This window comes from Rattus norvegicus, chromosome 19 (assembly GCF_036323735.1).
Source record: "Rattus norvegicus strain BN/NHsdMcwi chromosome 19, GRCr8, whole genome shotgun sequence".
Classification (NCBI taxonomy): Eukaryota; Metazoa; Chordata; class Mammalia; order Rodentia; family Muridae; genus Rattus; species Rattus norvegicus.
Window position 1 is genome coordinate 19,281,768 of NC_086037.1, and position 22,638 is coordinate 19,304,405.

General features: G+C 46.2%; 1 protein-coding gene across 2 annotated transcripts; it reads right to left on the reverse strand.

The window, feature by feature from the left end:
• Positions 1-7,328: 7,328 nt before the first annotated feature.
• On the reverse strand, positions 7,329-22,424 carry LOC134483207 (uncharacterized). 2 transcript variants are annotated; one of them, XM_063278478.1, is made up of 6 exons: positions 21,832-22,424; positions 9,860-10,019; positions 9,248-9,391; positions 8,449-8,615; positions 7,620-7,728; positions 7,329-7,501 (listed from the first exon to the last, which is right to left on the reverse strand). In XM_063278478.1, the coding sequence occupies exons 2-5, from the start codon at positions 9,868-9,870 to the stop codon at positions 7,664-7,666; spliced, it is 387 nt and encodes a 128-aa protein (XP_063134548.1). In that variant the 5' UTR covers positions 9,871-10,019; positions 21,832-22,424; the 3' UTR covers positions 7,329-7,501; positions 7,620-7,663. The 2 variants fall into 2 exon arrangements, with proteins under 2 accessions (XP_063134548.1, XP_063134547.1); XM_063278477.1 differs by lacking the exon at positions 21,832-22,424 and adding an exon at positions 11,052-11,221.
• Positions 22,425-22,638: the final 214 nt, after the last annotated feature.

Genomic DNA, 22,638 nt, shown 5'->3' on the forward strand with positions numbered 1-22,638 from the left:
AATTATACACTCGAAGTGGGGCGGGCATGACACATGTGGGGGTCAAACACAAATCAGGGGAGTTTTTTTCTCTTTTTGTATCAGAGAGGGCCTAAGGATCAAACTCAAGCCCTCAGGATTGACAGTGATGCCTGGACCTGGTGTGTTCAGGGTACGGGATGAGGGTTTAGTCCTAGAGATGGAGCCCAGGACCTCACATACGCTAGGCAAGTGCCTAATCACTGAGCTACATCCCCAGCAGATGTTGGTTGCAAGAGAACTTGGGCCCTCACAATGCCAAAGGAGCACTCTATCACTTAGTGGCCCCAGCCTGGTAGTCTTGTTTGTAACCTCTGTTGTGTTTGCATGCTGCCTGAGCTTATTAATATAGCCACATTCTCAGGGTGACAAAAACTTCATGGAGACTCCCACTGTCAGATACCTGAAGACAGGTTTCAAAGAGAACAGGTAACCAGTGCAGAAGTCTCACAGTGTTCATGTGAAGTACATGGAATATAAGTCCTAGATGACAGAATGCTCAGAACACTGGTGTCCCCACTGTTGGAAATAACCAGGACCACAGATCCCAGTCTTTCATCACACCTGAAGACCCCTAGCTGGCATGGTGGCATATACTTCTCATCCCAGCACTTGGGAGGCTTAGTCAGGAGAATCTCCTGAGAACAGGAGTAGGAGAACAGCCTGGCCAACCCATCAGGTGTTACCTGCAGGTCTAGTTCCAGACATAATCCTAGCATGCAGTCATCCCCGGCCATGCAGGGAAAGCATCATGGCACACCAGGAAGCCAGTGAGGCCCATGTTGCTTGACTGGGCAGCTACTTGTTAGCCATAAGGACTAGGGCTCAGAGTGCCCAGAGGCTGTGAGACTGAGGGTTTCAAGGACCCAGCAGCAGGCCAGATGGTCTCAGCCTGGACTCGATACTGAAGAAGGAAGGAGCCCTGAGTCCTGGGCCAAAGCTGTTAGTAGCCCCATGACCTGGGCTGCTGGTGGCTGCTGGGGTCAGGAGCAGTGTCTTGGTGGGTCCTGCTGTGGTGAGAGAGAGCAGCAGAACTTCTGGAGGACAGAGAGGGAGCAAAATAGAACAGGAATCCAGTGTAGAGATCTTAGAGTGTTTTTGTGAAGCAGAGCTAGGAAGTGGGTTGCAGGGGCAGAGGAGCAGCAGGCTGTGCCTGTAGAGATGAGTCAGCCCAAGGGAGGAGTTGTCAGAGCCCAGCAGCATGAGGTGGGAGAGTATCTCAGGGGAGGGGCTCCTGTCCTTCCAGGACAGTCTCCATCAGAGACTGAAGGGCTGGGCCTGAGAGGCGAGGGGAATTAGGGATGAGGGAGAGACTGGAGAGATGTGGGAAAAGAATGCACCTAGGAGTGAAGCAGGGCCCCCAATGTGGGATGGCTGAGGCCTGACAGAGTTGGATGTTGCTGATCCTACATTAGGCCAGGCCAGAGGGCCGAAGCTCCAGCAGCCAGAAAGGAAGCCAAAGTGTCTGAGGAGGCCTGCATCAGATTGAGTCTCATGAGGGTCCCACCAATGGCCAAGGCAGGATTTGTTGAAAGCAAGGTTGTGGGTATAATTGTTCTCACCTCGGAAGGGAATAGGTGGCCATGGCTCTCACAGGTACTGACAGTGCAGGGACAGGAGACCTATGGACTGACCTTACTGCCACAGGGCGGCTGAAGGCTCTTGTTGCCTTCAGTTAGTTGTTGTATTAACCTGGTAGCTTCATTTCTTGAGAAGCTTGGGTGGATGAGGTGTAGAGGAACAAGGTCCAGCTGAGAGGAGGGATCTAGAGTGTACCGTGGTTGGCAAACAGGTTCTGAGATCAGGCCTGTGCACTCAGGCCAGTGTAACGGTTTGTCTTAGCTGCAGGCTCAAGAGGGTTGAACTGACCCAAGATCAAACACCACATGTGCCCTGTGTTTTCCAAGCTTTCTCATGGTTGCAAGCGCTGGGCGATCTCACATGGACTTTTCCATCATTCCCTGAGCTCTAGGTGACTCGGATGGATCATGGAGATATCTCTAAGCCTATGCCAGCACAGCAGTGACATCATGGCAGTGTCCTCCAGGGTTCCAGGACTGGATCTTTTTTTTTCTTTCTCTGCTGATATAAGGAATAAGACATCCTATAAAACAAGGCCAAGCTTTCCTAGAGTTGAAGCCCAGAACACACAAGACTCCCCCAGGGATGGACCCATCCAAGAAGGTGTGGGATGTTTTGTGGCTTAGGTTGTTTCACGGTGAGTGAGAAGTGTCTGAGACGCATACATGTAGCTGCTTGGGAGCTGGGGAGGTCATGGGACACCCTAGATCTGATTCTGCAGATGACTGTGAACATCCATGTGCTGGGATCTGAACTCTGGTCCTCAATCACTGAGCCATCCCACTGGCCCCTGGCTATCCCTTCCTAGAATGTTTCTGTATTTCCTCCTACTTGATGCCTTGATGCTGGCTCCTAGCCCAATGGCCTATATACAAGATGAATTCTATAAATGTCTTATAAACACTAAGTATCCTGTGAAGGGTACTAGTGCCCTGTTCATAACAGGAAGGCTGAGGAATCCAGTCTGCAACAAAGAGAAGGCCGGGTGCTTTTCCTGTCATTCAGCATGAAGGGCCAGTCCTGCTTTTCACTGCAGGGTCCTGGTTATGCAATGGGTGTTCCTGGTGCAGCAGTTGTATCCTATGACACACGATGTGTCTCCTGCAGGAGGAAGAGTGGTCAAGTCACAGTACCTGCAATATGACAATAAAACGAAAAAGGTGATGAAGACCTTGACTCCCAGAGCCACTGGGAGTGGGTGAGGTGGAGGGCAAGTAGGGAGACAGTGGAATCCTGGAGGACACTGTTGGGGCCTTTACCAGGTGCCTCTGTGACATCCAGACTTGGACACAGGGATAAGTCTGGGTAGTCTAGCATCAGCATATGTCAGTCTCCATGGTCTATGGCCCCTGCACCTCTTCACTGCTCCTCTTGCTTTGGGGACCTCAATTTTGCCAAGCCTTTTCTTCAGGACCATCCCCTGGATCATCCAGGTGGCTCCTAAGAGACAGGCACTGACAGCAGACATTTGGTATGGATCACAGGCGAAATTGTTATGGGGCTTTGTGCCATCCTACCCAGAATGCTGTGAAAGGCCCCACTTTGGTGGTGGTCAATTCTGGAATATCCTGTGTGATAGTTTCAGCTGTGAATAACAAGGCTAGCAGTTTCTACTGCTGCCCACACAGGCCTCCAGCACCCTGAAAGCTGCAGTGCTCACCTAGAAGGGAAGCACATTCAGGACAGGGAGAGCCCTGAGGAGCTCAGTCAGCTTCCTGGTCATCCCTGCAGGGACACCTCACCCCTGCAGTGTGGTCATCCCCGCAGTGACACCTCACCACTGCAGTGTGTGGTCATCCCCGAAGTGACACCTCACCCCTGCAGTGTGTGGTCATCCCCGCAGTGACACCTCACCCCTGCAGTGTGTGGTCATCCCCGCAGTGATGCCTCACCCCTGCACTGTGTGGTCATCCCTGCAGTGATGCCTCACCCCTGCACTGTGTGGTCATCCCTGCACTGACGCCTCACCCCTGCAGTTTGTGGTCATCCCCGCAGTGACGCCTCACCCCTGCAGTGTGTGATCATCCCTGCAGTGACGCCTCACCCCTGCAGTGTGTGGTCATCCCCGCAGTGACACCTCACCCCTGCAATGTGTGGTCATCCCTGCAGTGATGCCTCACCCCTGCAGTGTGTGGTCATCCCCTGAGTGACGCCTCACCCCTGCACTGTGTGGTCACCCCTTTGGTGACACCTCACCCCTGCACTGTGTGGTCACCTCTGCAGTGACACCTCACCCCTGCACTGTGTGGTTATCCCCTGAGTGACGCCTCACCCCTGCAGTGTGTGGTCATTCCTGCAGTGACACCTCACTCCTGCAGTGTGTGGTCATTCCTGCAGTGACACCTCACCCCTGCACTGTGTGGTCATCCCTGCAGTGATGCCTCACCCCTGCAGTGCAGACCTTTGGGCCTGTGGCCTTCAGGTTCCGGATTATCTGTTAAACTCAGTTCATAATCAGAATGTTTTGTGTTCAGCCTCTGCCTGGACTGTACTCCAAGAAGAGTTCAAGGGTTTCTGTGTCAACATCTAGCGATTAAGCCTTAGCAAAAGGATTCCCACATCACCCTGCAGGCAGATTCCCATAGTCATCCCTAGTCCATTTAAGCTGCTGCTGAAGATGCCTTGAAGGCATAGCCACAGCGACCCCGTGTGTTCAGAGGTGATGTTTTCGTTCAGTAACCTGATGCTGAGTCTTCTCCTAACCCAGCAGGTGGTCCCTGCATCAGGCTGGAGTTTTGAGTTTCTGTGTTGTCCTGATACCACCTGCTGTGTTCTCCTGGGGCAGAATGGATCTCAGAAGGTCTGGGCCAGTCTCACTGGTTGAGGATTCTTGCAAGGCCTCATCTCCAATTCCTGAGGGAAGGTGTAGGTTAGGAGAATGCCTGGATTTGAAATTCAGTGTTTTCAGATTTCAGGATTGGATGAGGGGTACTCAGCATGTGCATGTGTCCATGTCTCTGTATGCATGCACATGCAGGCCAGGGATGGACACCAGCAACCTTCCTCAGTCACCCTACCCCTCTCACACAAAGGAGCTCTCACACAGAAGCTGTGGCTCACAGATGAGGCTGGTCAGGCTTAGAGTCCCAGAGATTCTTCTGCTGTGCTTCAAAACTTTGAATGTGTGTGTGTGTGTGTGTGTGTGTGTGTGTGTGTGTGTGTGTGTGAGAGAGAGAGAGAGAGAGAGAGAGAGAGAGAGAGAGAGAGAGTGAGAGAGAGATTCTACCAGCTTGTACAACCATGCATGCACATATGGATGCCAGAGGGAAATTTCCAGTGTCTTCCTTTTCGAACAGGGTCCTAATCAACTATCAGGTCTCTATATCTTAATATCTCGCAGGGGTCCCAGCGTGAGCATAGCCAGGGCATACACATGCTTGGCTGTCAGGCAGGCAAGAGGGAGAGATCTTGTTCTATTTTTCATGGTTAATGCTCTTAGTGCCCTTGAGGGCCTGGCGGACACCTGCCTGGAGACGGCTGGATCTGATGCTGGCCTAGACAGCCAGGGCTATTGATGATGGATGCCCAAGTGGCCCTCATTCTTGGCAAACTTCTCTCTTCTAGTCCGAATATGCTTGAGTATTTAATGCAAGGACTGGGTTTTAGTTTTCCTCTTCCATCCTGCTGCCTCCTTGTTTTCTCCAGCGGGTCACCTGCCCTAGTGAGGAAAGAGAAGTGTGTGAACCACAGCACCACCCTCCCATGCTTCTGCTTGCTGGTCTGTGGTATCTGTTGATGGAGAACCGTTCCTGTGGCGGTCGGTCCTGTTGCTGTTTGTGAGTTTTGAGGATTTACGTCAGTGTCGTAATGTGCACAGTCATCCTGGGAAACACCACAGGAAGTTGGTCCCCAGGTTTCAGCACACAGAAGCACAGGCCAGAAGAGATGCCCAGGTGTTGAAGGAGGTCCAGTAGATGTGCTGTTAGTTTCCTGTGTCTGATGCATGATTGTCCCTTGCTTATTAAAATGTATACACAAAACTCTTTAAGTGTCCCACTGACCTCTGAGAAAGAACATCAATGGGAAGATGGCTTTGAACTCTTAACTCCCTGTTCCTTTCCTCATAACAGGTTTCTGTAGCAACCAAAGGAGAGAAGCCACCTGAGGGAAGGAAGTCCAAGACAGTGCCTAGGAGCAGAAGTAGGGTCTGGCTGTAGAGGGGACAAGTGGCTGGGTATAGGGACTCTAGGATCAGAAAAGAGGCTGTCTGGCATCTCCCACAGCAACGAAGACAGTCACGCATAGTCATGCTCAAAGGCCAGTCTGATCCAGACTGTCCCTCATTTCCCAGGCGATTATAGATGGTGTCAGGTAGCAGTTGAAAACTGCCCATCAGGGCATGATTCAAGTGTTTATTAAGGTATCATGGCATCAAGGGTTTATGAGGACATAGCCATATGTACACAGAACGACTTGCAGATCCAGAGAGCAAGGAGGGAATAGCCAGGAGCTCCTGCATGCTGCTGCCTTAGGGGTTCTACAGAAATCCAGTGGCACTTGGGAAGTGGAGGCCATATCAATTTGGGATTGTGGCCACATGGGGAGATTGAGGCCAACCATGTGCTGTGGCATCAGAACACTGACCAGCGATGACAAAATGGAACATAAAACACTGGTTGCTCAGCTTTGATACTGCTGACTGCTGGCGTGGCCAGGGGCCATCCGGTTCACCAAAGGCTCAGCCAACAGTTGTCTCTCCACTCAACAAAAGTCAAAGAGTGGCCCAGCTCCAGAACCAAATGTGTGCCCACATTGCAATGGCTCCGGTACTGTTTCACCTCAGCTGCAGAGATCTCAGGATCCATGAGTGTCCAGCACGCACACACCCGAAAGAGACAGTCTTAGGGGTCTTAGGCAGCACTGAGGGTGGTGAGCCTCTGCCTCACGGCTGAACGGCCCTGACCTTAGCATTGTTTGGGCACAAGAGAGCAAAGTGATGGGGACAGACAACCTGCAGTCTACCATGCTGGAAGGGCATGACTAACACTGATTGATCACATCCATGTGACTACTGAAGCCAATCTGGCCTACAAGAAGCTAGTTTCTATTCTGTATTTTATCAGATGTGCATAATACATATGGTCATCATTGATATTAGGTGAAAGATCTGCTCTAATATGGACACTAAGTGATGCTGGAGGATGATGCTGACCCACAATGTGCAGTGGGAACACCAGAGCCCTGTAGGGATGCCTGACAACCTAACACGTTGAACACGCACAGCTCAGTAAGTTCCCTGTGAACACACATCTCCTGAGATCTCTCTATTTAATTGGAGGTGATCCTGTCCACCTAATACAGCACCTCATGTGGAATAACAAAAGCTACCTGCAGGAGCTGTGGTGATGACTCACAGGGTAAAGCATCTGCTGCTCTCTCAGAAGAACCACATGGACCCTAACAATTGGGTAAAGTGTGTCAGTGATTACATCACAAAGTGTGTGTCTGTGACACAGCCACATTATCCTCACAAAAGACACTGTCACACTGAGTACCCCTTGGTGACTTTGAATTCACTTATTAGCCCAGGATCCATGGAACATGCAGAGATCCATCTGTAGCTGTCAGTTCTAGGTCCACAGGAGGGGACAGAACCATTGAGTAAGAATGATGGTCTTAAGAGTCAAGAGATAGAATTCAATTTTTATTCATAACAAATACATTTTTACAACAAAACAAGATTAACATGAATAAAAATATTTAAAAATCTTTGAAAGTAAAAATAGTAACAAGAACATATAAATATGAAACAACAAAAAGAAAACTTCAATTAAAATCATAACAAAAATATTTCTAAAAGCATATTCTTAACGAACATTTAGAAGCACAGACGTATTGCTGTTTCTCCTCTAGCACACATAATGAAAGGCGGTCCCCCAGGTTGTCTCTTAAGTGCTGTTTTCTGAGAAGAAAGTAAGACCTCAATCAGTCAGGCTGGCTTAGTGGTATATGAATTTAGGGTCTCTAAGAAATGACAAATTAACTCAGAGGATGAATACTCATCCAAAAAATGTTGTTACCATTCAGGATGTTGTTGGTCATCAGGGACTCCTGAGAAAGCAACTTATTCTTCAGGAAGCTCTCTTACTGGTGTGTGTCCAATTCCAGCTCTCTTGCACTTTCTGAGACCTGGGAGAGGAAGGCAGTTTTTCAGACACTGATTTGGTGGGGAAATACAAGCCAGCTGTCAGAATGCTGCCTTCTACCACCTCAGTTCTATTGGATAGTCGACATGGACATTTTAAGTGATATCATTGTTGCTAACTCTGTGGGCAGGGCAAAATCTCCAGAGAGCCTCACAGTAATGTGGGCTGACAATATGGGACCCAGACTTATACCAGTGCAAACCAAGAACAGGGCAATGGAAGGAACCTCATTGGGTTGCAGGAAGAAAGGAGATGTCCATATGTCACCAAGGTTAAAGCCAATGACAAGTACTAATATGACATTTGCACTTGGTTCTTATCCCGGAAAGGTGCTTCCTACACAAGAAGTCGCATGACCACAGAGTGTCATTTGTCAAAGAACCAAGAACTTGTTCAAAACTCTACATAGGATCCAATGTATCACATGGATATGCAATAATATGATATGTTATTCATCTGTGACCATTTCTAGACTGCAGCTTCAAAAAGAGCAGCAAAATATGCTTGCACAATAATTCAGTTTCTGAAAAGTGGTTAACTTCCCAGAATACTTGTGCATAGGCAGAGCAATGAACAATTCCATTACATGAGGTGGTTGGCTGGTTGTGAGTGTAAATTAGAAAGGTGGTAAGAGAAGCAAAGATGTATCAAATTGGCAAATTTTATCAGATATTGTTAAGCTAACACATCTGCTCGTCCCTACCTGATAATGCTGGATCTGGCCGTTGATGGTCTTTATCTTTCTTGTTGAAGTCAACCAAATATTTCTGGTTCAGTGCACAATCAAGATGTACCTCCTTGCTCTCCTGCTTCAGTGGGACCAACTTCTTCCTACATGTGTTCTCCATCAGGAGCTGGCTGAGCAGGTTTCTGGAAATACAGTCTGCATAGTAAGATCATGCTGGCCCTTTCTCCCATTCCTACTCCCAAGTCCCACTAACTCTACCAGGTCCCACATACCCATGAAGACTTAATAAAATGCATCTTGATACATATAAGGCTACTGCACAAACCATAAAGAGTTAATTCGGGGAAGAATAAATTGTTTGCTTGGCCTGACACCAATTAGTGTCCACACCTCTGAGAAAGAACATGGATATACAACTATCCATGAAAGCCCAATGCATGGGGGCAACATCAATTAGTAGTGGGCCAACACCCTCAAAAGAGGTCAGTAGAACCAAGAGAAGGTCATGCTAACCATGTGGTCCACGCAGTGAGTTTTGTAAAACCTAGTGTGACACCATAGGTCCAGGTCAGCCTAATAACCTTCTGCTGACTTCAATCAGTACTGTTCTCTCTAGAGCCTTCTGAAGATGCCTAGACAATCCTGGGATGAGTAACAGTCTTTTATGGAACTGAAAACTGAGTCCTAATGACCTGGAACACTGATGGGTAAATGGCACAAGAGATTGAACCAGAGCTGAAGACCGTCCAATCCAGAACAAAGAAAGTCAGAAATGGCCATTCCACAAGTGATAGCCTTTCTGACCAGGACTTACCTAGAGAAGGTAATCTCCTTCTTCAGCTTATGGTTGTTCTCATGGACCTCAGTGTTCTCCATCTCTAAGTTGTGCAGAATTGACATGACCGCCTCCTCCATTCTCTCCAGGTCTTCATAATATGGATTTGGCCTGATGTGTGACCTGGCCCCAAATGATAGAATACAATGAACATCGGCATTTAGGAATATATGAACTCAGGGTGGGTCCTATATTACCCCAGGCTGCTGCCTGGATCTTCCAGCACTCAGTCACCTGCCTAGCAAGTACAGAGACTCACCATAAACTCACTGCAATTACAATCTTGCAAAGCCACCAGCTGTCAAGGGCTTTGCAAATGCACACTGGGAACTCACTCTCCCTGACTTTATCCCTGAATTCTTCATTCAGACCACAAGTTCTGCTTTAAAATAAATGGAAGCAGATGAGTCCATTTTCAATCTCACTCCTCAGGAAGGGTCAGGTTCTGAATCTCCACTATATGGGAGGTGAGGTTTAGCACAGGGTGGTTAGGGAGGCACAGCTTTCTAGAACCCAAAACCTTAATAGGATAAGAAAAAGGTGACCTTGCAGACCCAGGAATGAAACAAGCGCATTTGGAGTGATTCATACCTGTTCTTCATGGATCTCTCTGTCAGAAACCTCAGGCGATCTCTCAGGTCATTTCTCTCCTCGGTAATGAGCTGCAGCTCTTTAATCAGCCTCTCCTTTTCCTTCACGGCCTGATTCTTGCTTAGTTCAGTGCCAGGGTATGATGTTTCTCTCCCAGCGTCTGTAGGTAGAAGAACACAAGTGAACCTGCATGGGGAGAATGCATAGAGTGTTCATAGACCTCAGTGAGGCCTAAACAGGAGAACAAGCCAGGAACCCAGTGTCATTGCTAGGCGATTGGTCTATGCTTAAGAGGCCTCCTCAGTGGATCTCAGTTCTCCCACTACTCTATAGAGACCAAGAGATGTAAGCAGCCAGGTGTTCCCTATGCCGGACATCACGTGCTTACATGTACCACGGAGATGGCTTCTCCAGGATTATTATCAGCTGAACAGGGTACAGCTTGGTTTCAGGACCCTCACTCCTGTGGCTTCAGAACTCAGATGATAAATTCACCATCCACAAAACTTGAGTGATTGTAGACACTCAGATGTCCTACCCTGATACTCTAAGCCAACAACTTTGGATTTAAAACGCATTTCCAGGGATGATATGTTCAACAGACTTATCAGTGTCCCTATGTGAAATACCAAATGCCCCAGAAGTGCGAATAGGTTACAGGCTGAATCTTGGTCTACACGTTCCAAATAGTTTTGGTATGTAGAAAAATTTTTGTAACATACAACCTCTAATATATAAAGCAAACGATGACCATGACAGTTAGAAGAAATCAGAGAAGGTCTAAGAACATAAGGTTATTGCGTGGAGCACAATCTCTCCCTGTTACAACTGTCAGATACCCACTGTATTTAAAGAAGCAATGATAGTGAAATACATTGCTGCCCTGTCTAAACTCAGAAAAGGTGGACCCTCCATGACTCCTGATGGTGTTATTATATCAATGTAACAGAACAAATGAACTGAAAAGTAAAGACCAGAAGTTCACAGTATAATAGCATTGGCCTTACCATATCCTCCCAGTGGGGATGGGGAAACTAAAGTTCTGAAATCCTTGACTTTAAGGAATTGTGATATTCATGGAAATTCAATTCCTTTTCAGATGCTCCAGTTGTTGTGGCCCATTGCTAGAAAGGTCAGCTTAAGCCTGCAGCCACCCTGGCAGGAAGCTCAAAATACACTGCCCAGAACTTACTCCACATTCCCCAGAAGTGCTGTCTTTGTCCATCATTACTTTGAGACGAAAGGCCAGACTCCTTCACTCTAGTCTCTCCAGAATCGACGTTCCCCCTCCCAAAACGCTTGCGAAGACGGGAAAACATGTCTTAGCTTGTAACCACCAGACTCAGACTGAGAGAAACTAGGGCACTGGTTGTCACTACAACACTGGTGACATCACAGAGGATGCCAGAACTCTCTAGGAGACAATAGAATGTCCAAGAAGGGACAGCAGATGTCATGGGGAGCAGACTTTGCCTCCCTGCTAATGTTCTCCCTGTACTGAGCATAAGCAGAGGTGCCCTTTCCAGGAGAATTTCCTGGGGCAGAGCCACTGAACATCTCCTGCTTCCAAAGCCAAATTTTCCTCAAGGCTTGATTATAAAAAACCTTAGTAATTCCTATGCACCTAAATGAATGTTTCCTTTCAAATCTTGCCCAAAAAATGTCTCACTAACTCAAATTGTCCACATTCACCAATGTAAGCCATTAAAAACTTCCTGATATTTCACACCAGCTTGAATATGCAGTCAAAAGTTCTCTTGTCTCATTATGTACAGGTGCTTTATATCACATCAAGAAATAGACTGCATGGTAGGTTACAACATGCGTGTGTATTAGGGGAACACTCATGAAGTCATGTGCTTAGCAATCTACAATTGCCAGAAAATTCCTTAGGAGAAAGAGTTGAAGTCTTTATGGTGCTAGGAAAAGTGTGGAGACCAGTTGGCAGAGGAAAATGCAATATTGGAGACACCAGTGAAGGGAACCTCATGCTGCTTGTGGGGTTCTGCTCTTTGCACCAATGTCGCCAAAGGAGCACTGCTCACAGGCCTGAGTAAGATATACCATGAGCTTTTATCAGAAAAATAAAATACGCAAGAGATATAGAGGGTGGCACAGAAACGTCCAAAATGAGGCTATAAACATCATTAAGTGGATAGAGCAAGGTCCCAGCACCTGTACACTGGGAAATGGCCACCCCACCAAACACAAAAGCATCTATCATAGTAAAAAATGAATACTTTATAGAATGCACCCACTAACACTGATTGATCACATCTGTAGTTCAAATTTTGGGGGCAAATTCATGGCCTTAACTATCTTTGTCTCAACTTATATAGCAAAAAATAAGAAAGAATGAGAAAAGAAAAAGTCAAAACTAAAAGCTCAAGCTTCTCATATGAGGATTGCAGGAAGTGTTATATGGGAGTCAGTTCTGATTAGGCCATTTTAGATAGAACAGTGCATAGTGACCCTTAATGTGATGGGCCCTATATAAACATTTTTGCAATATTGGAATTTTAACAAACCTCATCCAGAACGTACGGAAGAGGCAAAGATGTGATCACGATGTCCTTGCTCTCTATCAGGTTATTTTTCTGCATCCTTGATTGTCAGGCATATAACAGCAATAATCTGAAATAGCTGATAGACATGGAAAAACATGGCTAAAACTATAGTTGTGGGTTACACACCTCAACTGTGAAAGGCTAATGCTGTCTGCACAGTCCTTGGAGGCCACTCTTATAAGCCTATTTATTGCAAAGTGAAAGGAGGTTTATCTGAGCTCAAAGTGATCCTGGCCAGCCAGGTAGAGGGCAACATGTGATACTTGAGACCCTGTTTTAAACCAGCACAGAAATCCATACTTCATTCAAAGCATCATCTACGAATTCTCGATTATTTACCATTCTCTCCCTACCAGTCGTTCTGTTTGGAATGGTAGAAAACAACTGGAACTGATCTTTCTATTTTAAGGACCTTGATCTCTCTTTTTTTAGGTCCACATTAAGAGTGCATACAAATGGACATCACCATCTGAACATCTTAGTATTATCTACTCTGTATATATAGCATAATACTGTGCCTATGACAGTCTCAAGCTTCCTTGAGTGTAGTTGCCCCATCAAGAAGTGTGAAGTTCCGAGTTCAAACCCCAGTGATGCTTTAAAGGGACTAGAAGGAAGCCATCAGAGATACTCCACTTCTTTGTCCTTAGATTAAATCAAGTTGACACAATGTGAACCTGGTGGGCTATTTAACCATGCATCTTTCTCCCAACCCCACTTCCACGAGTTCAGTCCATGGCAGAATTCATCCCCCACCATCCTAGATATTTCTTTGTATATTTCTACAAGAGCCAGGTTTCTTTTTTTTAACAGAATTAGTTGTAGTCAATCAACTGCTGCCCTATGTGAGAAATGATTAGTATCTATTGCAACTTACCACACTGTATTTGTGTATACAAGTACATTATTGGAAATCCAGCATTACTGAGGGATTGGAAACCAGTGCTGTGGCCTTGCCTTTCTGTGCCTATTCCTGGATCACAGGCAGCAGGGGGCAGACCTTGAGTTCCTCTTCAGGGACAGAGTGATGTTGAATGGGCACTGAGCAGGCAGAGAAACGCAGCTGAGGCAGCTCCTTTCAGTATCAAACACATCATCTCCTTCCCATCTTAAGGGCTACTGCTGAGGTCTTGCCCCCATACCTACCTTAATAGCAGCGAATTTGTTACACAGCAGCCAGCTCTTTCCTATTGTTCTGTAATACGCCTCCACATCATGGATGCCAAGAAAAACACTAACAAAGAACAAAAAACTCTGACGTTGAACTGTGTGGTGCTGGTCACATACCCTGTTATGTTCTGTATGTTATGAGGTTTGTTAATCTTAACAAGTTCTCCAAGTGTATTCTTCACATAGGACCCAATAGATTCAAGGAAAATTGGAACAATTATGTGTAAAATGGCCTGAGTCAGGGCCCATAGACCGAAGCATTTCCAGCACTTGTGCATGAGCCCATGTGGATTTTGCAATGAGCAGGGCCTAGCAATGTCCAGTACACAGTTGTGAGCTGTTGCTCTGGTTGAACTGTATTGGTGTGTACATTAATAAACTACACCTATTTAAATGAATTCAGTGTCCTGTGGTTTGAATCCAGACCCCTTGACACCAGATCTTCCCTTCTGCAGCACTTGGGAAAAAGGCTAAGTTTAGGAAAGGTGACGTCTTGTCATAAGTTATGTGACAAGAGGGATGGTGAATGGTCCCTTGTGATAAGAATCAAGGTTTCCTCTGTGGTATTTAGGTCTATACTGGCCCTGTGCAACAGCTTCAAGAACCCATTTCTGATTTTCCTTGGGATTCCCGTGATGATGCACTCAGACATGATTGGAAACAACCAAAACGGTGGTCAGACTTGATTTATAAAATGTAGGTAACATTGCAAACTTATGTTGTAGGATATTTGATCATATTGTCATCCCCAATATTGTGTTATTTACTTAGAAAAATACCTTCTGGCTGTGTAGCTCAGTACTAGCACCAATATTTAACCCTAGAGCTATTTTTGTTTGTTTGTTTTTTGTTTTTGTTTTTGGATGAACAAGTACTTTCCTATTTTGTGGCCCAGCCCTAGCTCTTACTTCTTTGCACAGTCATAGAGAGCCCTCAAACATATACTCAGACAAAGCCAGGGGAGTGTATAAAAGGGCCTAAGGCAATACCACATAATGACATTGAAAGTGGGCTCTCTTCTTGATCCACGCCTCCAGCTCTCCTGACATCTACATGAATTATAACTCCTAATGCAGTGTAAATGATGTCTGCGCTATTGCTGAAGGAATCATGAGAATAACAACTGTAAACATTCCACCATGGATAGAATTTGTGGAAAGAGGTGACTGGCAGCCAACAAGAGGGCTCTACAGTTAAAGGGGCTTGCTGTCAAGTCTGATGAGCTTGACTCAATCCCCAGGACCCACGTGGTAAAAGGGAGAGAACCAAGGGCCAAGCTGTCCTCTGGCTTCCACTCATGTCTTACATGTATGTGAGTATATAAGTATATGTCTGTATGTACGTGTGGATATGAATGTGTGTATGCATGTATGTGTATACGTGTATATGTATATGTGTGTATATGTCTGTCTATATGTGTGTATAGGTGTATTTGTATGTGTGTATATGTATTCTATGTGTGTATATGTGTGTATGTATATGTGTATGTGTGTATGCATGTATGTGTGTATGTGTGTGTATGTGTGTGTGTGTATGTGTGTATGCATGTTAGGTGTGTATATATGTGTGTGTGAACATGAATGTGTATAGTCATGTATATGCATGTGTTTTCATGTACATGTATTCATGTATATGTACGAATGTATGTGTGTATATGTATGTATGGACAAACAAACACACACAATGTTAAAACATAAAAAGCTCCTTGGAGTATTCACCGTGCCTGGATAAGTGGTGACCATGTGGGGGAAACACATGTCCATGTAAGCACACCTGTTCACATGCACTGAGCAATGCCCAGCCTGGTCTTGAGCTCACTACCTGCCCAACGATGAGTTTCTGCCCACCTGGTCTTCTCAGAGCCAGGCGACGATTGTTCCTGCTATGCCAGTTCTGTTCCAGTTTCTCATGCCACAAACCTTCTAGCTTGAATCGCACCTACTGACGCAGGAACCTAACAGCCTCCAACCCAGTGAAGTAAGTAAACTTCTTCCTGACATCCTCAGGCTTGGGGTCCCCCATGAGTCACAGGGAGGAAGGATGGCATGCACGAAGGAGAAGGGCCATGTGCAAGGAAGACAGGATCATAAGTCAGTCATCACTGACACCAGCAAAGTGTGTGCTTCAGAGCTGGCTCTGCTCACTCTTGTCCCAGTGGCAGGACTTAAGAGTGGTGCATACCTGTCACCCAGCACTCAGAGACGTCTGAGGCATGAGAACCAGGAGTTCATGGCCATCTTAACTAATGGTGAGATCAAAGCCCGCCTGGGCTGCATGAGACTCAGTCTCAAAGCAGGCAAGGAGGAACTTTCTATATTTGAACAAGGAAGCTGGAATCCTCCTGGGTTCTAAACATTCACTGCAATACAGAAAGATGCTAGGGCTAGTGTGGCAGAAAGTTAGAGACAGAGAAGCCAGGTTAACCCTCCCTAATCTTCTCATGCTGTGTGAGCTATGAGTAGATGGTGCCCTATACACTGTGGACAGGATGGTCTCTCAGACGGTTCAGAAAGCCATGGAGGACTCCAGCAATTCTCCACTTGGGTGTCACTTGAGTCTTATATGTGTGTGTTTACAAGCCAAAATATAAGATCCATAGGTGACTGTGTAAATTCAACATGGCACAGCCATGTGCTGGAGTATTATTCAGCCTTACATAGGATTCAGATTCTGACCCTTGAACAGGAATGAGAATGGTAGCCGTTCTCCTAAGTCAGACCTCCAGGCAGTGCAAAGACAAACTAACACTGTATGACACCACTGAGGGCTGCAGATTCACCAGTTATATAAAGACAGAAAGCAGGAAGGTTTACAGAGCTCCAGGGGTGACACGGGGTTGGGAGGTTGGAGGGTAGGTGTGTGGGTGGGACTGAGCCTCAGAGGAGTCAGACATGGCTGCAGAATATGCATGTGGCTGCCTCCCATACCTGTGAGTCCTGCCTCCTCAGAAAGGCAAATACAGCAAAAGAAAGGAACAGAGGGGACAGGCTCTGACCACCTGTAGACACACACAAATGACGTGACAGAATGTGCACACTGATGCCTTGCTGCAGGAGCAGTTGAGCATCCAGAAGGGTTGAAAGAGGCTGGAAGGGCTGAGCATGGCACTGAGTTCAAGGACATAGCTTTAGGTCCTGAGGAACCTATGGTGCCCAGGCCCCATCCTGCTGATACTGAGGGACATCGCTGACATTCAGGGTGATGGCAAGGCTGGGCTGGGGAATAGGTGTCCACTCTCACCTGCCTCAGCTTGAAGATGCGCTGGGTGAAGTAGGACTGCAACTACTTGTTGGATTCATTGATGCAAATCTGCTGGAAGCTATTCTGTTCAAAGTCCTCAAATCTGAATATGGCCAAGACACCAATGGGCAAGCACTGGGAGACAAGGTTTGATTATAGCCGGGGCCTCCTGGAAAGACTAGCCCTCCTGAGAGGAGTTGCAGCAGAGGGGGTGTGTTTTCCTGACCTGTTTGGTACCCAGTGTTTTTTGCCAAGGGTCCCTTTGTTACTTCTTGATGGAACCAGGCCTGCACATATCCAGGAAGCATTGGGGTGGAACCTAGGCTTGGTGCCCACATGCTGGCATCGCTGAGGGTGAAGCCTAGCCTATCACACTTGCAGACACCGAGTGCAGATGCCTGGGTTCCTATAGAATAGCGGTTCTTACCCTTCCTAATCCTGTGTCTCTTTATTTCAGTTCCTCATGTCGTTGTCATCCCAACATAAACTTATTGGAGAGCTACTTCATGAGTGTAACTTTGTTGCTGTGAGGAACTGTAATGTAAATGTCTGGTGTGCAGGAGCTCTGATACAGAACCCACAGATTGAGAGCAGCTGCTGTAGAGGATCAGAGTCCTCTGCCAGCCCTGGTGTTTGCAGAGATCCCCTGGGTTCCTGGACTCCATGGCTTTTCCCAAGGACAGGGTTTATTCTTGGCCGTCTCAGGGCCTGGGACCTCACAGAAACAGCCTCTCCCATGTCCTTCCTGTTGAGGAGAGCGTGGTTGGTCCTCAGCACAGACCAGTCAAACAGGGCGCTGTATAGACACTTGGCCAGGGAGTCTCCTGAATTTATGGCCTCTGGATAGAGGGGTTTCTTACCTGGGGTGGGGCAACCGTGCCAGGTACAGGCTGTGATGCTCAGAGTCAAGACCTAGTTTTATCTTATTTTCATAGACAAAGTTGCCCAGGCTGGCCTCGAACTTGCCATGTAGCCAAGGATAATTAAACAACTGATCGTACTGCCTCTACTCCCCATGGGCTGAGATTGCAGATGAGTGTCACCACAGCTGGCTTGTCACAGCTGCTATAAGGCTCTAAGTCAGGGGCCTCATGTGCAGGTGTGGTATGACTGTGCCATTCCCACCCCTCAACCATGGTTTTCACCTTTCTCCTGCTGAAGTCTGCTTAATCCTACCCTGGCCCCAGGACAAAGCAGCTGTGGGAGAATCAAAGCCTCAGGCTTCAGCACATCGTGGGTACACAGCATGGCATGCAGCCTACATGGCTGTGAAAAAGCCAAGGAAGTGCTTCTCAGCACACCCCCTGTCCATCCTTCTCCCCATGGACATCTGCTTCCAAGTCATGTCCCTCTGGTTTTGACTTTCCTGACTGCCATGGCAATGCTACCACACAGAATGCTGCCTCTACTGGGGACACTGGCTTACACAACCTCTCTGGGGGACATCTGAGCCAAACAGGGATTGGGTGCACTGCAGAGAGTCATGACTGCAAGTCATGTCAAGAAGTACTTTGTTCCACAAAGGCTCACTGTCTAGGGAGTTGACTGGAAAAGTAAGCTTATTCCCTTGGGCAGGGTCCCTATAGGGAGCGTCCCACACCCTGCTATCAGGTCTATTCCTGGTGCCATTCAAATACAATTTGCAAGCCGCAATGCTCTGGAAATGTCAAGAGCTAACAGAAATGTACCAAGAAGTGCACACCACAGGAAAGGGAGAGGATGGCACACAGACCCATGCTATGCGTTAAGTGGCACGGGAAGGCCACCTCGAGCACAGGGGTCAGTCACCTCTTTCACAAACAAGGCAAATGGTCAATGCTCTCAGCTCTGTGGCTCCTAAGCCCTGCAGCTGCAGCCAGAAGCAGCACTGAACAGGATGTAAATGCTGAGTATGGCAATGTCAATAAAACTTTATTTACAAAACCAAATTGGTGGTGGTAGCGGTGGTGGTGGTGGGGGTGGTGGTGGTGGCGGACTGGTTCATTTCAAAGCATGCTGGAGTCGCATGGCCACTGAGCATCGGGAAACACAGAAAGAAATGCGATTGGACCCAGGGCTCCCAACACACTAGACGTTGACCTTTGGCACCGGAACGGGGTCCCTGAAGGTAAGTCAGGACAGTCAGATAAGGTAAGTACATTTTATTACAAGGAAATGGGACAAGATAAATCTTCTCTTCATCTTGCTATGCTTAAGCATCTTTTAAAGGTGCAGGGAATTCATGTCTCTCAGTCTGGTTTAGGAAAGTGTTTAGAGACAGCAAGAGAGTACACTCCTTGGTTCCCTGACGAGGGTTCCAGGGATTCTGATATCTGGGTCAAAGTGAAAGCTAAGGTGGAAAAGGCTGTCAGGCAGAGCAAAAAGATTCCAATTTCTGGTCTCTTTGAGCTGTGATTTTTACTGTGTTCAAGGCCATGAATGCAGACAGGGCAATAAGGAATACAGAACAAGAAGCTACAGCTTCAGTAAGACAAAAGTGAAAGTAAAAGTTTTGAGCTCTGCACCACTGCCTGAAGCAGTTTTTTCTGAGTCATTTCTGGAGGATGACATATTAACCATTAGATTCAGACGACGATGATGATGAATTCACCTGCTTTTTCTTTTCCTATAATTAGGCCAGCATCGATTCAAGGTGTGGCCCAACCGACTTATTATAAAGGATGATAGTGGTTGGTTGAAAAAGGTAGTAGCTTTCTATGAACCATATATTAAGTTTTTATGTATATTAAAAGTAACATTGGAAAGAACAGTGGTAGGAGAGGAAGCTGGAGGACAACTGCTGCAAATGCTTGCTTTTGAAAATGCTAATGAAGAGTACAGGAGAGCATTATTACCTATAAAGGAGGCTGGGGATATTAATGCTTATATGAAGGCATGGTAGGATATCTTTTCTGAAAATGGAAAGATGGATAGTTGGCACGTATTGATCCAGATAGAGTTATTAAATTATATGTTTAAATAATCTTGAGTATCCTACAGGCAATTTCCCTCAGGATGAGTTGCCTTTAGAATGGATATATATTAAATATAACTTTAACCAAACATTAACAACATATGAGGGACAAATTTCTTTAATTATTCAGCAAGGCATACAAAGACCTGTTACACTGTGAGGATATGATTGTGCTGCTATTATTTTCCAATTAAGCAAAGATAAAGTGGAATATTTAATGCAGACATCTGAGGTTTTTCAATTATCTATGATTTCTTACACTGGAAATACTGGATTTTATTTTCCCCATAGTAAATTGTGGGATTGCTTTAGAAAACAAAAAGAAATTTGATAAATACACTAATTTCCGTTAATCCATTACCATCTGCCATTACTGTGTTTACAGATGGCTCCAAGACCAAAGATCTAAGACAGATGGCTTATTGGACCAAAGATAAATTTTGGGGACAAGAATCTTCTTTTGGGTCAGTACAGCAAAATGAAGTATTAGCAGTAATTAATGTATTGCCGGATTTTACTCATGATGTAAAAATATTATAGCCGAGTCAGCTTATGTTGTAGGAGTAGTACAGAATATTGCAACTGCTGTTGTTTCTACATCTAAGCCGATATTAAATGTTATTCTCACATATTAAAGGACTATTGTTATTATGAAACTCTAGAATATTCATTGCACATATTAGATCACATTCAAAAATGCCAGGATCTTTAACACTTGGCAATCCCATGGTAGATCAATTAGTGGCATTTGCTACCCCAGAAGAAAACAGTCATAATCATGCCAATACAGGATATTTGCATATTAAATATAAGGTTCCCTATTCTGAAGCCAAACAAATTATTGCTAATTGTGGTATTTGTGAGCCTTCACTTATAAAATGTATTCCATCTGAAATTAATCCCAGAAGGATGCAACCTAATACATCGTGGCAGATGGATGGAACCCATATTTCTGAGTTTGGTCGCCTTTCATATATCCATGTAAGCATAGATAATTTTTCAAAATTTGTATGGGCTACACCATTGCCAGGAGTACGCACTGCTCATGTTATACAGCATCTATTGGAAACTTCTGCTGTTATGGGACCGCCTTCTAAAATTAAAACTGATTATGGACCAACATATATTTCTTATCAATTTAAACAATTTTGTCGGCTCTTCAGGGAAAATGGCAACTCCTGCACGTGCTCCAGAGTTGCTGCCGCCACAGAGCCTGCGACCTCCATGGGCCCAGCTGGGGAACCCTGCCTGCGGGGCCAGCCTCAGCCCATGCACAATGTGCTCCCTGCCCCGCGGCTTCGAGCCCCCAGTTCCTGAGGACGTGGGGCAGCAGAGTTTGGCGGAGCTGCGGGAGAGGTTGAGGCACCAGGAGAGACTTTTGCGCAAAGAAAAATTCATTTGCAAATTGCCCGACAAAGGTAAAAAGATCTCAGACACCACTGCCAAACTGAGAGCTGCCATTTCAGAAAGTGAAGAGGTCAGAGGGAGAACTGAACTACTTCATCCTGTTAGTGTTGACTGTAAGCTAAGGAATAAAGCAACCACAAGAGTTGATACATAGACAAGGCCCAGAATTCTGACCTGATGCTTGATACTTCATCATTAGTTCTGAATGTTCGTCAGTAGACATTGAATCATCTAAAACAGCCTCAGAAACACAGGGACCTACACAGCTCACTCACAAAGGCAATGAAGAGACTTTGGACACTGGCTGCACAGTGAGTACCAGCCCGTCTGTCCGCATCACAGCCCAGGCTCGCCCATCTTAAGTTAATGAACAACTCCCCCAGCATTCAAGTCAAGCGGAAGAGGTTTCCAGCAGCGTCGACAGTCTGTTTATCACTAAATTGCAAAAGATTACAACTGCAGACCAGACTGAACCCTCAGAAGAAAACACCAGCACTGAGAACTTTCCAGAACTGCAGAGTGAGACTCCTAAGAAGCCTCATTACATGACAGTGCTAGAAATGCGAGCTAGAAACCCAGTGCCCCTCCTCATAAGTTTAAGACCAATGTGTTACCCACACAACAGAGTGACTCACCAAGTCATTGTCAGAGGGCTCAGTCTCCTGTTTCCTCAGAAGAGCAGAGATGCAGGGCTAGGCAGCATCTTGATGATGTCACAGCAGCTCGCCTTCTTCTGCTCCACTCCCTGCCTGCACAGCTGCTCTCCATAGAAGAGTCGCTGGCTCTGCAGAAAGAGCAGAAGCAGAATTATGAGGAGATGCGGGCAAAGCTCGCAGCACAGAAACTAGCTGAGAGACTGAATATTACAATGCAGAGCTACAATCCAGAAGGGGAGTCTTCAGGGAGTTACGGAGAAGTGAGGGATGAAGATGATGCCCAGTCCTCGGACGAATGCTGAAAATGAGCGCTGGGAGATCCTGGGAGTTGACTGTTGAGCTTACATTGTCTCATCCAACTTCCTAACAAGTACCAAGAGTGTCAGACCTTGTTGAGGGCCAGCAGTTTAAGTTACACAAAGGTAGCTACAAAATAAGAACCCAGTTTGTCTTTCAGAAGATGATCTTCACATGCTTGAACAGTTCAATATTTGAACATTGTGTTTGGCCGCATTGTGTTACAGTTTTGCAGTATATTGTGCATTGGTCTGATATTTTAGTGTGAGTAGAACACACGTTTTCTTTAAGATATCTGCTTTTTCCTTCTTCGTATTCTTATCAGATAGCACTGCTTACACCCCTTCTGGTGAAATACTTTGTTATTCCAGGCACCTAAAGTGAATTAGGAAGGCCTGGTCCCCTCACTCAAGAAATGAGGGGAGCAGTCTAAAGAATGGTACGCATGCTTGCATGGACACGTTCCTGAGACGCTGGATATGAAATGCC